The sequence below is a fragment of the Oppia nitens genome, unplaced genomic scaffold (genome assembly GCF_028296485.1).
Source record: "Oppia nitens isolate AA-2021 unplaced genomic scaffold, nextdenovo-longstitch-racon4-pilon3 scaffold14_pilon_pilon_pilon, whole genome shotgun sequence".
In the NCBI taxonomy this organism is placed as follows: Eukaryota; Metazoa; Arthropoda; class Arachnida; order Sarcoptiformes; family Oppiidae; genus Oppia; species Oppia nitens.
In genome coordinates, this window is record NW_026533193.1 from 760,001 (window position 1) to 780,000 (window position 20,000).

Here is a 20,000-nt window from a genome sequence, read left to right on the forward strand (position 1 = left end):
TCACACATACACATACATACTCACACATACACATACACATACACATACACATACACATACACATACACATACACATACACATACACATACACATACACATACACATACACATACACATACACATACACATACACATACACATAAATACACACAGACACATATACACACACATACATACACACACATACATACACATACACATACACATACAGTTTGCAGTCTACATAACAGTATGGTTCAAATACTAATTGAGATTAAATACCTTATTATACTGTATATAATATAACAAAATATGCCGACAATACAGTTTATATACTGCATATATATATATATAGTTATTGAATAAATTACTTTATATTATAATACTGTATAATATAATAAAGTATTGTATAATATAATAGGGAGACAACAACAACAAAAAAACTCATATAGTTATGGGATATTACAATATACTGTACAATATGTATATATAAAATTGAGAAAATTAAACTAATTTATTATTATTATTATTATATAAGTTATATTTAATTTTTATCATTTATTATATATGCGTTCAAACAACCAGATCATACACACACATACACACACACACACACACACACACACACACACACTAACCATATGGCTATAGAGGACTATAACAATAAATATCTGTTTAAAATCACTTAAAATATTATTTCTGATATATATATATATACTGTATATTATCTAAAGATAGCCTAATAGTACTTATATATAATATACAGCAATAATATATAGTATAGTATTTATAAAGTAATACAATTTTATTTATATATATATAGTATACTATGCACTGTATAAATATGGGATATATTACCCCCAAAAAAAACAATATTTAATTTAAACAATTATGTATGTATTGAATATATACGAAAATTATTGTTATTTTTCATGAATTATTTTTGAAACACATTTATAGTAGTATTTAATTTTGTTGGCAATTAAAATAAAATTTTGTTTTTTTATTTATTTCTCTATGACTATTAATTTTATATAATATTTAATATATTTATAATAATAATAATAATGTATGATTTCTATAGGATTTTAATTGCTATATATAAATATACAGTATATATATATATATATATATATATAGATATATATATATAACATTTTATACATATAAATATAATATAATAAATATAATTACAATTATTGTATTATTATTATTAGACATTAGTATTATATTATAGGGTTATCATTAAAAATTTTGACAAAATATTTATATTTAAAATTATTATTATTAGTATTTTATACCCTAAAAATAAATAAATAAATAATATTTTGTCATAAAAATATTTATATTTATATATATATATATAATACTTTAATATTTAATATATTTATATTTAGTTTAATAGCACACTTATATTTATAATTATTAAGACATATTTTTTAGTAAAAATAAATAAAATAAATGATAAACACATTTTTTTTGGGGTTTAATGATAATTATGTACTGTATTTAAAAATAAGACTCTCTATTAAAAATATGTATTTTATATACAAAATGAGACTAAAATATAAATATAATTTATATATATAATAAATAACAAACAAACAAATTATAACATAAGCCATGAATAGAGAGAGAGAGAGAGAGAGAGAGAGAGAAAGAGAAAGAGAGAGTTATTTAGTATATTTAATAGTAAATTAAAAACATTATATAAACTTTTAATATATAGAAAGTTATGCCATATTTGAATTGAAATGTTATATCAAAAGCATATATAAAATAGTATTTTTAATGAAACAACAAAAATAAAAATATTTTTTGAATTATTCAGTATATTATATATATATATAATATGTTTGGATATAATAAAAATATTTGTATATTAAAATTTTTGTCTTTTAAAATTTTATTTAAAATATTTTAATATACATTTTTATATTAAATAACGGTATATACTATACTATATATATATATATACAATATCACTATACACTATATTATCATACATTATTTGATTATAGTCACAAAAATTATATGGATATGAATATATGAATACTATATATATATATATATATATATATATATATATATATATATATTTAAATATATATATATCAGTAAATTGTGTGAATATATAAAAATATTTTTATTAATGACATGAATGCAAAATTTATGTTTGCCATAAAATTTCTTAATTTAATTTTATATAATAATAATAATAATAATAAATATAAATATAAAACAAGAAAACATTCATTCAGTTATTTCAATTCAACAAAAAATAACCAAAAAATTTTGCTTAACATTTGATTAACAAAAATTGAAAATTGATTTTTTATATATACAGTATATATATATATATACAGTATAAACAGTATATATATATATATACAGTATATATATATACAGTATAAACAGTAAATATAGTATATATATAATCAAATATCAGTATATATGATATATAATATATATATATATATATAAATATATAATTTTTAAAACTTTTAAATCAAAAAAATAATCAATTTTTTTTTGCTTATATATCATGTATTTTTCAGGAGCACTGGCCTACGATACAGTCAGACCCCTGTCCTATCAAAATGCCGACGTTTTCCTAATTTGTTTTCATTTGGGTGATTGGCATTCACTGCAAAATGTTATTAATAAGGTATATATAGTATTGTATAATAAATTATTTAAATAATTTAAATTATTTTTGTTGGTATAAATTTATCATCAAAAATATATATATATATTATAGAGTATAACTAAAATTTACATTTTATATTAAATTTATTATTATTATTATTATTTAAATAAGTAAATAAATTGTTGGGAAATATATTTTTATATAGAAATTATGGGAATATATTTATATATATACAGTATATTAACACTGTATATTAAATTAACTTGAATTAAATAATATAATGATTTCATAAAAAATTATATATATATATATATATATATATTGAAATATATTAACATTATTTTTTATTTATTTAAATTTTAAAAATATTAAAAATATAAAGTACTGTTTATTTTTAGATAAAATAAATAATTTTTGTTAAACTATATCTTAAATGAATATTACAAAAATATATATAAAAACTTTAGTATATATATATATATATCATTAAAGATTATTTATTATTAATATCCTAATAATAAATTTTTTTTAAATACCAGAATATTTTAATTAATTTTATAATTTATGAATATTTATAAAAATATTTAATATCTTATTAAAAGACAAACAAAACATAAATTGTTGACTATTAGTGTGAATTAAAAACTAAATAAAATACTATTAAATTTATGTCATCAATATATAGTATAAATAAATATATATATAATATTATATATATATATCTATAGTATAGTCATTATAATTAAAAGATTGAATTAATGGATAGACACGACTGATTGATAGACAGTCATACAGTACATTGAAAATATATGGGACAGTTAGGTTATGGAGGAGTAGGGGTTAAACAACACAATTAAGAAAAAATACATTAAGAAAATTATAATTATAATAATAATAATAAACTTTTAATTACTTAAAATGGACTATAAATTTAGATAAATTACGAGTTTATATATATATATATTATTTAATTTTATCACAATTTCTCTCTCACTCTCTCTCTCTTTCTCTCTCTTTCTCTCTCTTTCTCTCTCTTTCTCTCTCTTTCTCTCTCTTTCTCTCTCTTTCTCTCTCTTTCTCTCTCTCTCTCTCYCTCTCCCTCTCTCTCTCTCTCTCTCTCTCTCTCTCTCTCTCTCTCTCTCTCTCTCTCTCTCTCTCTCTCTCTCTCTCTCTATCCCTTTCCCTATCATCCTAACCCGACAATCCTATTTTGAATGATTTTTTTTAATCCCTGTCCTCTAACTTAACTTTATTTTTTTTATCTCCACAATCCAGTGGTGGCCAGAAATACAACAACACTGTCCATCGGTGCCGATCATACTGTGCGGCTGTCAAAGTGATCAACGATTTACGGAATCGCTAAACAATTATTCTGTCTATTCATTAGCACAGGACTACAAACGAAAGCCTGTCTTCTCAGAGGAGGTAATAATAATAATAATAATAATAATTTTATAAACATTTAATTTTTTTGCTTAAAATATTTTAGTTATAATAATAATCATTATTTTTGTTGTTAATAAGTCACTAATAATTAACGTCAAAAATTTTGAATAATTTTCTCATTTTTATTAATTAAATACAAGAATATTCTGTATATACTATATATATATATATATATATATATATATATATATATATATATATATATATTGAATGATTAATTTATTATAACAAGACTTTTAATTAATCTTAATATTCATTGATGTAGTAGTAGTAGTAGTAGTAGTAGTAGTAGTAGTAGTAGACTATCGATAGATAAAATTAATTATACAATTGTTTTTCATGAGAGAGAGAGAGTTAGATAGATAGATATATAGTGAGTGAGTGAGTGAGTGAGTGAGTGAGTGAGTGAGTAAGTATGTGAGTGAGTGAAAATTGGGCTTATAGTTGATGGGGTATAATATATAAACCATTAAATAAAATTTCAATTTATAATACTGTCTAATAATAATAAATAGTTTATATACTGTATATATATATATATATGTGTGTAGTGTATGGGGTAAATGCACTTATAAATTACAATATTTTTTTTGAGGGGGACTTAAATAAGTGATAATTATTTTAGTATTGAAGTTTTATAGATCATATTTTTCGAGATACAGTTAGTTAGTTGTTTACACATTGTGTTTAAACATAATAAACAATATATCCTTTAAAAAATCTATCAAAAAAAAATTAAATAAATAAAATAAAAATACTTTATTAACTTTATGTTTTAATTTTTTTGTTTGTTTGTTGAACTAAATATAATAAATAATTTGATTTATATTTTATATATACAAGTATATAAAGTGTTTATAATATATATTATATACACTCTCGATAGGGGAATATTCCTATAATTAACGTTTAATATATATATATATATATATAATATTATATATATATCTATTATATATTAGTTACAAGTAATAGCAACACATTTTTCGGATGACTTAAAAATCCTAATCAATCAAAAAAAAACAAATTAAAATAAAATAAAATAAAATGTTTTTAAAAACAAACAACATTTTTGTTATACAAGTATATATACTACACTTAAATTAATTATATTAAATATTATATTAAAAAAATTAATTTTATATATCAATCAATTATTAATAATTTTTTTTAATTTTGTTTCCCATTAGGCACTGGCCATTAGCCGACAGATCGGTGCCATTACTTATGTGGAGACGACATCACTGGCCAACAATCGGACGGCTCAGGAGGCGTTTGAAGTGTCAGCACTGGCAGCCAAAGGCAAACTCAACAATAATGATACAAATAATACTAATAATAAAATTAGTAAAAAACAACAACAAAAACAACAACAGATTAAGACATCCGCCTCATCCCAGACACTGACTAAACATAAATCAATGTTTAAACTAAGAAAATGCAAATCAAAGGCAGAGTTTAATAAATCTGAACATAAAAAGTGTATTATTATGTAAATTATTGTTATAATTATAATTATAATAATAATATCATAATTAATATACAAATTATGTTTTTTTTGTTGTTTTTCAATATATATTGTAAATCATAGTTTGATATCTGATATGTGTAAAAGTGAGACACAATTTGTTTGTTTGTTTTTTTAATACAGTAATAATAATGAGAGAGACTTAAAAGTTATAGATATTTATATATATATATATATTAATACAGAGACCATGACTTGTAATAATAATAATAATCTGTAAACTAAATACTAATCAATATTATTATTATTATTATTAAAAAGATTATTTATAATTATAATAATAATCATAAACTGAATATCAATAAAAATTATTAATAATTATAATTAATGACAGAAAACAAGAATATTCTGTACATTAATAATAATAATAATACTATTAATGATAAAAGAAATTTCTATTGAAATTATAATTATATATTTCTATTTATTATTATTATTATTGTATTTAGTAATAGTTTTATTATTAGTAATATTATTTATACTGTATGTGATTATCATTTATATTGATATTGTGTTTAATATTATTAATATTATTATTATTAATTCATTGAAATAAATAAATAAAATTATTTTGTGTTATATATATACAGTATATATATATATCTCAATATATATATATAATAATTATATTAAATATTTATAAATATTACAAAAGAGAGAGAGAGAGAGAAAAAAAAGAGATTATATTATTATATATTATATTATATATATATATATTGTGTAAATTGTAAATTGAGATATAAAAAGGAGAGATTTTATTATTATTATTATTATTATATATTAATATTAATTACTTTATATCCCAATAGATCGTTTAAATGTGTATTAATATTATTATTATTATTATTATAGATAACATTTTTTTTGTCAATTTAATAATAATAAAAAAAAATTATGATTGATTGCTAATAAAATAAATTGTTTATCAAATTATTATCATATATTATTAATTATTATTATTTTTATTATTTTTATTATTAATATTAAATATTAGGATTAATTAATGTAATGCTAAAAATTAATAAGTTTAATATATATATATATTTTTTTAATTAAAAAAAATTTAACAATAACTATAATTATAGGTATAATACTAGAATACTTTAAAATATTTTTTAAGTATAGATTTTATTTATTTTTTTAATTTTTAAAAAAATTTTCAATTAATATATAATAGTCTGACATCTATTTTAAACATTTGATAATATGATAACAAAAAATAAAATAAATAAATCTATTATTATGTTATGATTTCATTGCAATAGATGTCCAAATAGTCGCATATATTTTGTTTTAACAATTTGTTTGTTTGTTTGTTGGAAATACTAATAACTTTTTAAATTATTAATTAATTTTTTTAAAAAAATTTATATATATTTTTAAATATAATAAAAATAAAATTTATGTTTTATTAGTAATATCATAATTTTAGTTAACAACAAAATTAATTATGGTATCTATTTAATTAATTTTGATTTAAATTTGAAATCATAGAAATTTTTTATATATAATATAATAATTAAAATCACCAAAAAATATCAATATATATATATATCATTATAACTACAATGAGAAAAAAAATTTACTACTAATTACATACAATTAATTAATTGAAAGATATATATATATAAATATAAAAAAAATTATCACATAATTATAACATATTTCATATACAGTACTATTATATATATATAAAACAATAACTAGAATAATATACCGGTATTTAAAACTTTTTGATAATTTTCGGGTTATTTTTTTGAATTACCGGTAATTAAAAAATCATTTTCTCTCTCTCTCTCTCTCTCTTTCTCTCTCTCTCTCTCTCTCTCTCTCTCTCTCTCTCTCTCTCTCTCTCTCCCACTCATTGATTATCGGCGGCTCCGATAGCTTTCATCAAAAAAAAAAATTAAATTAAATTAAATACAAAATTATCAATAAATACCATCAAAAAAAACCAACCAAAAAAAACAATTGTATATCACTTACATTTATGCCGCGACTGATCCCCGTCCTCCCGGACATCCCGTTCCTCCTCCTCCTCATTGTCTTCATCATCGATATCACTGTATTGGACATCATTGACAACACCGTCATCATCATCATCGTCGTCGTTATCGTCATCACTATCTTCCTCATTGTCATCGTCATCATCATCGCTGCCATAATAGGATAGCTCCCCGTCCTCCTCCTCCCCGTCCCCGTCCTCATCATTATTATAGGTCGGCGACAGCGGACTATCTAATTCCTGTATACTGTCCTCGGATTGTTGTGCCAACAGTTGTCTCATATGTTGCTGTTGTTTTGATGGTGTACTAGGAGTAGGAGGTGGTGGCGGTGGCGGTGGTTGATGTGATCGTGAATGCGATCGTTGTGGTGGCGGCTGCGGTGTCGGCGGCGGTCCCATTGCTGACGGTTGCGGCGGCGGCGGCGGCGCCGCCATCGATGATGATAACGGCGGTAGTCTAGTCAGTAGGACTCGGGGAGCGTCCAATAGGCCAAGCATTTGATTGTAGTCCAAGCGATTTCGGGTGGAGGAACCGGTAGTCGACGATCTGGTAGTCATTCGGGTAGTAGTAGTGGTGGTAGTCTTGTTGTTGGCCGCCGTTGACGATGACGACGATCTGACCGAACTATCACCGGTAGGCATCGCTGCTGGCAGTTGTGATAACATCGACGCCGGCGGAAAGTCATCGAAACGTACGGCCCGTCGGTGATCCATATCCTTCATCGTCAGCAGCGGCGACGGCTTTACGTATACATTGCCGTTGTTGACGACAACCGATGACGACGACGGCAATCGGTAGTTGTCATTGTCCAGTATGGCTGTGGGTTTGAAGGCCGCAAAATTGTCCACAAAAAGCTGCGGTGCTAGCGATGATTGAGAAGCCGGAGGAGTGGCCGGTAACTTGAATTTGATGGCCGAGTCATTGCCGCCACCGCTGCCGTCGTCGTCGTCGTCGGCATAATCGCAAAACAATTGACGACCGCCTGTATAGTCGTCGCCAGTAAATCGATAGCCGTGTAGGCCATTGCTGGCCTCGAGAGCCGATCGTTTACAATCAAACTGGACGTATAAATAGTCGCACCGATCGTGATAATAGATTTTCTCGATTGGACCGAATCGGGACAAATCGGCGTACAATTGGCCAACCAATTGGCGACTATTACCGCTGCCGCCGCAACCGCCAACACCCCATACGTACAGTCGGGCGGTTGGCTTTGTTTGGCCAAACTCTATACGGCATCGATTGTTGTTGTTGTGGCGGCCAATAGCCGTTGCGGTGGCCGCCGCTGTCCTCCCAATCGGCGTCGTCGGCGGTGGTGGCGATAGTTCACGTTTCGCCCGATAGGCGTCCTCCAGATGCTGGTATTTGACCAGAGCGTAGACCATCGGTAGATCGGCTGTCGGTGTCGTCGGCTGCAAGTGTACGCTAACCGGTTGGCTAAGCGGACCAAACAATTCAAACACAGGCTGTATGTCCAACGGGTTGACCGATTCGGGCAAATTGCCGACAATCAATGTCCGCGTCCATCGATAGCTGACCACTAATTGGTCGGGAAATTCGTTGGCAGCGGCGGCGGCGGTAGTGGTGGTGGTGTCCGTCCGATAACCAGTTTTCGGGTACGTATAGCCGTTTTGGTGGTAACCACTGTAATCACCGATAGTATTGGGATTATTAGCACTACTTTTCATAATTTTTATTGAATTTTTTTTTAACTAAAAAGTTTTTATTTAATTTTTATTTATGTTTTTTAATTAATAATTATTATTCAATACCTCAGAGACTGAGTCACACATAAAAACTTTTTTTTTAAATTAGTTTTTTTTAAATACTTTTTCTTAAATTATATAATAAATAACTATTTTATAGATAATAATAACAATATTATTATTATATGATAATAAAATTATAAAAATAAATAAATAAATAATTTTTTATAATTACAATATATTTTTTTCAAAATCAAGTTTACATATAATTATTACTAATGTCTGACTTATTACTTATTACTGACACATTGTAAGTGATATTATATTATATTTTTTTTTATATTAATTTTTATGTTTTAAAAATATTTTCAGCCAATTAATAGATTAGTTTTGGAAAAAAATTAATAATAAATTTTTTTTTGACAAAAATATTTATAATAATATTTTTTTTCTGCCGCCAAAACTTTAATAAAATGTTAAAACTAATGGTTTAGAAATATATTTAAATTTATAAATAAATATATATATATATAAATTGTTAAATGTATTTAAATAGTTTAAATACTTTATTATTAAATGACTAAAAAAATTATATTATTTATTTAGTATTTATTTTTTATTAAAAGTAATTATTTAATTAAATATAACTACTATTAATCCTAGTCTTGATATATATTTTTAATACATTTTAAGTGTCAATAACAACAATATTTGTTAATATACTTTAGTAAATAATACATTAGTTTAATATATATATATATATCATAGTAATAATTGACTCATTAATTACTACTACTTATACTGTATTTAATGTTTAACTGCTATTTTTTGATTTACATATAAGTAATAATAATAATAATAATAATAATAATAATTTTATAAAAGTTTTTTAATAAAAAAATAAATTTTTAGACACTTGACATGTGACGACAATTTTATAACTATACAAGGTAAATAATAATAATAATAATAATTATTATTATTATTATTATTATTATTATTATTATTATTATTATTATTATTATTATTATTATTATTATTATTATTATTATTATTATTATTATTATTATTATTATTATTATTATTATTATTATTATTATTATTATTATTATCTTTGTATATCACGGTTGTTCCGGTGTGATCACAGTTGTGTCGGCCACTTTTGGTGGCAGAGACACGACTGGTTAGACTCAACTCAAGTCTAGTACTTTTCTTACTGTTCTACAACTCTGAAGTATCACTGCTTTTTGCATTTCATAGATCTTAGTTTTTCTGATTTCCAGTGATTCCAAACTTAGGGCCAGATTTTTCGGTATTACGGCCATTGATGACAGGATTATAGGTATGATTTCAACTTTCTTAATGCGCCACATCTTATTGATCTCATAAGCCAAGTCTGTATATTTTCGGCGTTTCTCACTATGCGTGTCCTGTAGTTTGTGTGTTAGTGGGACCGCTATGTCTATTATGTACGCCTTATCTTGATGTTTGTCTACTAGTACTATATCTGGGCGGTTGTGGGCCACAGTCTTATCTGTTCTTATTTCTTTATCCCAGTAGAGCTTGGCTCTGTTGCTTTCCATTACACTTTGTGGCTCGTATCTATAGTATGGTAATGGTTCTTTGATTAGTCCGAATCTTATTGCCAATTCCTGATGTATGATTTTGGCTACTTGGTTGTGACGGCTTAGGTACTCGGTGTTTGTGAGTACTTTACACCCATTTAGTATATGTTCTATTGTTTCGGACTCCATATGACACATCCTGCACTTGTCTGTTGGTATATTTAGCTTTTGGATGTATTTCTGATGGTTTCGTGTCGGAATCACTCGATCTTGTATTGCCATCATGAACCCCTCTGTCTCTCCATGAAGACCGGCGTACTTCAACCATTTTGTAGACATTTCTTCGTCTACGTGTGTTTGGTTGAGTTCTGCCCGGTATCTTCCGTGAAGTTCTTTTGAGGCCCATGTGTTAATCCTCTCTTTTTCATTTTGTATTTCTATTTGATGTTCATTATTGCTGAGATTTAGAGGTGTGTAGTTGTAATCGAGTGTTGATGTTATTTTGTGGAGCTCTGAGACATTGCATTTTTGTTGATGGTATTTTCTCAGCAATTCTCGCTGTTTGGCTTCAAGGCTTACAATGTTTAGTAACCCTCTACCCCCATGTTTTCTACTAACACATAGTCGTGCTACAGAACTTCTAGGGTGGTGTAGTCCAAACATTGTAAGTTGTCGCCTTATATGTCTTTCAATTGTCTCAAGTTCTGTTTTACTCCATTTTATTATTCCGAACGAGTATGTCAGTACAGGTATAGCCCAAGTGTTTATTGCTTTGAATTTGTTGTTTGAGTTTAGTTGAGATTTTAGTATTTTTATTATTCTTTGGTTTAATGTTTTCTTTATTTCTTCTTTAACTTCTGTCATTTTAGATTTATGCATTTGCTTAATTCCTAAGTACTTATATATATCTCCATTTTCTAGTGCCTTTATATATCCATTTTCAGTTTCGTATTGATTTCTTTCAGAATAGACTCCTCTTTTCAGTTTCATTATAGCACATTTATCTAATCCAAATTCCATATTTATATCATTGGAGAAAGTTTCTGTTGTTTTTAACATTGCATTTAAATCAGATTCTTTTTCGGCGTATAGTTTTAAGTCGTCCATATATAGTAGATGTGTTAGATTATATTTTGTATTACTTGATTTTAGATTTACGCCTTTTAGCTTTTTAAGTAGTGATGATAGTGGGTTTATGGCTAAGCAGAACCACAGAGGACTGAGTGAATCTCCTTGAAATATTCCTCTATTTATTTTGATTTCTGTACTTATTTTTGTTCCATTATTTGTATTGACACACAATTTAGTTTTCCATTTTTTCATCATATTTTCTAATGTGTTTATCAGTGTGTTGTCAATTTTATATAGTTTTAACACTCTTAATAACCATTTATGTGGGACTGAATCGAATGCTTTCTTATAGTCTATGTATGCTATTTCAAGATTTCTATGTTTTTGACGAGCTCTTATTGTTATAATATTGTCTATTGTTAATTGCTCTTTACATCCCATTGAGTGTTTTATACAGCCTTTTTGTTCTTCAGCTATTATGTTGTTGTTACTTAAATGATTATATATTTTTGTTGATATTATGGATGTTAGGATTTTATACATTGTTGTTAGGCAAGTGATGGGTCTATATTTGCTGGGATCTGATGTACTTTCTGTTTTTGGGAGTAGATATGTTATTCCGGAAGTGAGGAAGTCATCGGTTTGTCCTGTTTTTATTATTTTATCCATTGCTATTGCCATTGGTTGATGTACTGTTGTAAAGTGTTTGTACCAGAAGTTTTGTATTTTGTCTTGTCCTGGGCTTTTCCAATTGTGGGATTTCTTGATGGCTTCGGTTAAGTCATCTTTAATTATATTTACTGAAGTCATAGGTGGTATTTTTTTATTTTCATCTTCAATATCATTTATCCAATTAGATTCTTTATATTCCTTTGGGTTGCTCCAGATTTCTTTCCAGTAGTTTTCTATTTCATCTATTTGTGGTGTATGGTTAATATTGCTTGAATTTATTTTGTTTTGATTTCTATAGAACATTTTTTCGTTATTATAGAACATTGTATTTTGCTTTCGTCTTTCGCTTTGTTGTTTATATCTTCTGATTCTTTGTGATAGTGCTTGAACTGTTTGTTTTAATGTGTCGTTGTAATTCCGGATAATAGCTTCAAATTCAGGTTTTCCAGGTTTTGTCTGTAATAATCGGTATATATCTTTTAATGATTGGTTAAGTCTTTTTGATTTGTTTCCATTTAACACTTGCGTTATTCTTCCTATTACTTGTCTTTTTCCTTCTATACGTGTCTCTATTCGCTTTTGCCATTTAGGTATTATATTTTCTTGATTTAGTTTTGTAGTTGACATGTGTTGTATTTTGTAGCCTAAGAGTCTCGATACTGCTACTGCTGCACAGTATGTTATTGTATTAATTGTGCTCAACGACATGTTATCTTCGATGTAATCTTTAAGTATATCATTAATTGTTATTATTGTAGATCTTGTTTTTACGCCACTTTTTATTTTTGGTAACTTAGGTCTGAGTTCTATTTCAAAGTCTTTATATTGTTCTAAAGAAGTTTTTAGTTCATTTTCTGCTGTTATTCTATTTATTTCATCATTTGTATTGATTCTGTTATCTGTTGTTGTAGGTGTCTCTTCCATTTCTGGCACTACTTCTACTGTGGTATTTAATTCAGTTGTTTCATTTAATGATAGTTCATGTGCCACTTGCTGTTTGATTTCTTGTAATTCTATTGGGGATATTTTATTATTCTTTGCTAAGAATCGCCGCTGGTCTGCAATTCTTTGTTCCGTTACATTTAGTTCTGGATATTTCTGTTTGAATGCTAAGTAAATTTGGTTTCTGTAATCAGTCATATTTGTTTCGAGTCGAGTTGATCTGTAGTATTCGCGCATTATCAAGGTATTCATCTCATGTGTCCATTTCATGCGCTTTTGCGATTTTTCAACCAAATTGGTCAGTTGTCGCTGGGAACCAGCTTGAACTGAAACATTTTGGAGGTTAGTCTGATTTTGTTGACTAGTCTGCGGTCGCATTACATCACAGCTTTGCCCGCATAGCACATCACTGCGTGGGATATGATGCATACTTAACGAACTGCAGTCAATGCCTACCTGCTGAACGCGGGATTTATTTGAGAGGGTACCTCCCGAACACCCCCCGTTATTCCTTCGACTACGTGTAATCATAATTATATATATATTTGTTTTTGGCCTTTTTACGGGGTCCCAGTCCCTAGAATAAGCTCAACACTAACATGTGTCTATTGCCACCCATTTCTCACCACTAACATGTGTTTGTTGAAATAGGATTTTTTTATTTTTTGAAACAAAAGTGGCCATTGCGTGTGAGGACGAGTAACTACTCGAAGGGTGAAGAGACATCCTTGCGGACGTCTCTTCGGGGTACCTTTTTACTGGCACCCCCGGGTGGGGGCTCCCTTGCGGGTACCCCCAGGTGGGTACCGATACCGAAGTACCGATACCCGGGGTCGGGCAGAAACTCGTCCTCACTTAGCACCCCGCTTTCCCCATACTACTTAAGTTGGCCGTCCTAAACAGCGTTGGTTGGGCAGGGACGGGAAGCACAGTTAAAACATTTTTTTTTTCTCAGAAAAATTGCTTTACCACATCGGGGCTCGAACTATAGATCTTACTCTCCATTACACTACATAGCCCTACACACTAACCACTACACCACTGTGCCTCCTTTATTATTATTATTATTATTATTATTATTATTATTATTATTATTATTATTATTATTATTATTATTATTATTATTATTATTATTATTATTATTATTATTATTATTATTATTATTATTATTATTATTATTATTATTACTTAATAATTAGAAAATATGCTATAATTAATCATAAATTAGATGATAATTAAAGCTTAAAATTTTAGTTTTATATATATTTTTTTGTTTAATCAGAAAACTATTTACAATATATATATACTTTATACTGTATATATATATATATATATATTTGATATAAATTTTGATATAAAAGTCTTTTTCAAAAATGTATATCAAATTTTTTAATTAAAACGAAAATAATTATTTAATTTTTCACTAATTAACATTTAAATTAGATTTACTTGTATTATGTGTAAAAGTTTTTATTGTTTTTTTTTGTGTAAAACATAGTTTGTATGTTAAAATAGTTTTTTTTTTAAAAATAAAAATAAGTAAAAAATAAATACAGAGATAAAATTAAGTTTTATCATTATTAATATGTTAATTATTTAGCTGTTTTTATTAATAATATTGAATTAAATACTAATTTAAATATATGTTTTTGAAAAATAGTAATTATATATAAGTTATTTGTGATGAATATATATATATATATACCAAAAACTGTGTGATATATTTGTAATAAAAGTTATTAAAATTTTAGTATTTATTCAATATATTATTATTATTATTTTATCAATATATATATATATATACATAATATATATTTGCATATATTAATTTCAAATGCATACAAATAATTTATATTATATAATTTTGATTTATTTATTTTTTTTTTGGTTATATGATAAATGTTTTATTAGTATTTTCGTAAACATCTAACACATATAAGGTATTTATTTCTATATATATTATATAATTTTGATTGATTTATTTATTTTTTGTTATATACAGTATATGCATAATAACGATACAATTATAAATAAATAGATAAATATTTTTATTTTTTTATTTTTATTTTGCTTTTGCAGTTAGATTTTCAAAAGAAAATGTTTATTTGAATTTAAACTTATTTTTAAAGTTTTTATTGTTGTTGTTATTGTTATTATTATCACAAAAAAATTTTTTCAGGAATTATAATAAATTGTATTTTTTTGTATTTATAATATATATATATATATATTTATATATATGTATATATATAATATCATATTACACACTTAATCTAATAGATAGTTACATTGGTTAGTTTTGTTTTTTTTATTTTCAAAAAAAAGTTAAGTACCAAATAACGTGCTTATTGTTATTTGTTTGATATTAAAATATTATCTATAAAATACAATATTAATATATATATATATATATATATATATATATATATATATAGTATAATATTTAATTTATATGAATATTATTATTATTAAAAAATAAATAAATTGTATTAAATCACAGAATATTCTGTATATATATATATATATATAATATATCTATGTATGTGTATGTGTATGTGTATGTGTATGTGTATGTGTATGTGTATGTGTATGTGTATGTGTATGTGTATGAATGTACATGTGTGTGTGTGTGTCATCACCATATATACAATATATATATATATATATGTATGCATACTCATCACCATATATACAATATATATATATATATATTATATAAGATCCCATATGTACTGTATATAATATAACTTATATATATATATACCTTAGTTATATAGAAGTATTAAATCACATATAAAACTATGTGTTTGAGTGTGTATGTGTGTGTTGAAGTCATAGTATATTGTTGGTCAAATCATAAACTACCAGTGCTCTGGTATATCCAGTATCTCAAGTATATCTACTTTTTACCTAAACTATCAGTGCTATATTATAAACTGTATGTGTGTTTATCATTATATGCTATATGTTAATACTAACAACTAAAAGTTATACAATACTACTACTATTACAACTAATACTACTACTACTACTACTAGTATCTATTGTCCAAACAATATTGCTTAACATTTGCAATATATTGTGATTTTTTTTAATTAAAATAAAGGTATTGTACTTTTTTATATCTATATTTTATACAATTTATTATTATATACAATATAAACTCTTATTAATATCTAAATGCAATCTTAAACCTGATATTCATATAAATGATATAAATTTATAGAGCGAGAGGACAGTCGTATTTTTGTTGTTGTTGTTTTGTATTATTAATGATCTTGCTAAGTTTATATTGTATACTCCAGACACACATATATATAGTGTATATAAATTGTATAATATTTATATATTTTTTGTTTTGTTGGTTATCTATGCAATTGCACTCTAGATATTAGTATTGATATTAAAGATTAAGTCAGTAATGTAAGTGAGTGTGTGTTAGTGTGTGTGTGTATGTGTGTGTATGTGTGTGTATTTGTATGTATGTGTTTGTGTGTGTATGTGTGTGTGTATGTGTGTGTATGTGTATGTATGTGTGTTTGTATGTGTTTGTGTATGTGTGTATGTATGTGTGTTTGTATGTGTTTGTGTATGTGTGTTTGTATGTGTGTTTGTATGTGTTTGTGTATGTGTTTGTATGTGTGTTTGTATGTGTTTGTGTATGTGTTTGTGTATGTGTGTGTATGTATATAATATATACTATATATGTATGATTGTAAGATAGATAAGATAAGAAAGATATCCCCATAAGATTAATATAAATAAAAATAAATTAGATAAACAACACATCAATTGAATGAGAGAAAAACATTTTATTTTTTAAATATTTATTTTGTATAATATATATATATATATATATATATATATACTGTATATATAATGTCGATTTTATAGTACAATAAATAGAAAAACAGTTTGAATAAAATTAATGATAAAATTGCGATACTTTTACTACTATTACTATTAACCGATAGTTTACTGTTTTTAAAAATAAATGTTTTATTTTATAGTTGAAGTAGTTTTTACTATCAATTTGTTAATTAATGGTTTATCTCGAAAAATACAATTAATTATTTGTAACTATATTTTTAAAAAAATTTTATATTAAAGGTATCTTATGTTAATATACAGTATTTATATGTATAAAAAAAATTAATCTATGTTATTATTATCATTTTAAACTATATTAAAATATAAAATAAAACCAGTTGAGAATGCTAGAAAGCATTGCCAGAAACAAACTTTAAAAACTCATATTAGGGTTTGCATTTTAATAAGATTTTTTAATTAAAAATAAATAACTCAATATTATATAAAATTTTTATTTTATTTTAAACATATAAATTATTAAATACAAGATTTAAATAAAATTAATTGATAAAGTAATTAAGAATTTTTTTTTTAATTATTTTTAAAGTTAATCATTAATAATAAACAAATCCAAATAGTATTAAAAATGAGAATATTGTTTTTTATATAAAATTATATAGATTAATAACAATGGATGTAATAACAATGCTTTAAATATCATTGTTAGTATTAATATTGTTTAATATATCTTCAATATCGTCATCCATTTCATCATCTGATTCATTTTCTTCTTCAAAATCCATTTCTGATGAAGTTTCGCCAGATGTTTCGTCAGAAGTTTCGTTTGATGTTTCCTCACAAGATTCAGAAGCATTAATTTCAAGAGAAACATCAATGACAAGTTGATTTAAAACATCATGAACTATTTCTTCTATACTCATAACTTGACCATAATTATTAAATTCAATATTTTGAAGGCTTTCATCAAATTCTTCGTCAAATATTTGCGCTATATCAATAACATTACCGTTATCATCAAATTCTATGTTTGCAAGAATAGCATCTAATTCATCGTCAAAATCTTGTGAATCAGACATATTTATTTATCTATTAAATAATTAAAAATAATAATTATATAAAATTAAGACGTTTTTAAATTATAATATTACTTACGACTGTTCTGTCCGATAGCTCGACTTCAAATGACTTGACTTACAATTATTACTTTATAACAATAAAATGTTGACGCAACAAAAAGGTAATCACATAAATAAAGAAAATATTATTCAAATTAATTTTTTCAAAAATATTTTTATTTAATTAATTTCCTTTTAATGAAATTTATACAAATTATTTAATCAATAGTTATAATTTCATAGTCAATAATTGTAATTATTTCTTCAATAAAAATAATTTCTGAAGACACGATTTGATCATTTATCATAATATTTTGATTATCTATATTATAGTTATTGTTTACATTAATTTCAAGAATATCAAAGTAATTAGGATGTTGAAGAAGATGTGCTTTTACTCCAAAATTAAGTTCGTTTTTATTCATCCATAAATTACGACAATATGCACAGTTGAGATCTTTAAATTGATCGAATGCAGTCTTTATAAGTGACATCAAACATGAAGGACAAAAGCGGTGAATACAAGGTTTTTCCATTAGAGCAAATTGAATAAGTTCGACATTCAATTGACAAATGTTGCACATATTAATAGTAGACATTTTATTCAAATAATCATAAATGTCTTGATCTTAAATATGACTTGAATTTTAATATTCAATTAATATATAATACAATAATCTGTAATATGATTAGTTAAAAATAAATATTACGTACATAGTACGATAGTACATTCCCTTCGATGGCTCGACTTGAACTGAGACTTGAAATAATAATTTCACTTTATTTAAAATTATTAAATGTTGACGTAATATTAATGTTGACGCAATTATTAAAATCACACAAATATCAAATAAAAAATAAATAATAATTAATTATTAATATATTTAAAATAATTATATTTAATTAAGAAATAAATTTTACTTACATGTTGCCCCTTCGATGGCTCGACTTGAACTGAGACTTGAAATAATAATTTCACTATTTAAAATTATTAAATGACGTAATATTAATGTTGACGCAATATTAATGTTAACGCAATTATTAATGTTGACGCAATTATAAATGTTGACGCAATTATTAATGTTGACGCAATTATTAAAATCACAAATATCAAATAAAAAATAAATATTAATAATTAATTATTAATATATTTAAAATAATTATATTTAATTAAGAAATAAATTTGACTTACATGTTGTCCCTTCGATGTCTTGACTTGTACTGAGACTTCACTTTTTTAAAATTATTAAATGTTGACGTAATATTAATGTTGACGCAATTATTAATGTTAACGTAATATTAATGTTAACGCAATTATTAATGTTGACGCAATTATTAATGTTAACGTAATTATTAATGTTGACGCAATTATTAATGTTAACGCAATTATTAAATGTTGACGTAATATTATGACGCAATATTAATGTTATATTATGTTGATATGTATTGTAAGTATTGTAAGTATTGTAAGTATTGTAAGTATTGTAA

General features: G+C 25.0%; 2 protein-coding genes across 2 annotated transcripts in view; one reads left to right on the forward strand and one right to left on the reverse strand.

Annotated features, from left to right (window-relative positions):
• The window catches only part of LOC128961331 (ras-like GTP-binding protein rhoA), a 14,936-nt gene extending 9,344 nt beyond the window's left edge, over positions 1 to 5,592 (forward strand). Inside the window, exons 3-5 of the mRNA XM_054307561.1 lie at positions 2,539 to 2,648; positions 3,906 to 4,055; positions 5,267 to 5,592. Of these exons, the coding sequence (XP_054163536.1) occupies positions 2,539 to 2,648; positions 3,906 to 4,055; positions 5,267 to 5,572 (566 nt within the window). The 3' untranslated portion in view covers positions 5,573 to 5,592. The remainder of the gene's footprint in view (positions 1 to 2,538; positions 2,649 to 3,905; positions 4,056 to 5,266) is intronic.
• Positions 5,593 to 7,313: 1,721 nt separating this feature from the next.
• LOC128961312 (uncharacterized) lies at positions 7,314 to 9,304 on the reverse strand. Its single transcript, XM_054307537.1, has 2 exons — positions 7,591 to 9,304; positions 7,314 to 7,491 (listed from the first exon to the last, which is right to left on the reverse strand). Exons 1-2 carry the CDS (start codon positions 9,296 to 9,298, stop codon positions 7,466 to 7,468), a joined length of 1,734 nt encoding a protein of 577 aa, XP_054163512.1. The 5' UTR covers positions 9,299 to 9,304; the 3' UTR covers positions 7,314 to 7,465.
• Between the last annotated feature and the right edge of the window lie 10,696 nt (positions 9,305 to 20,000).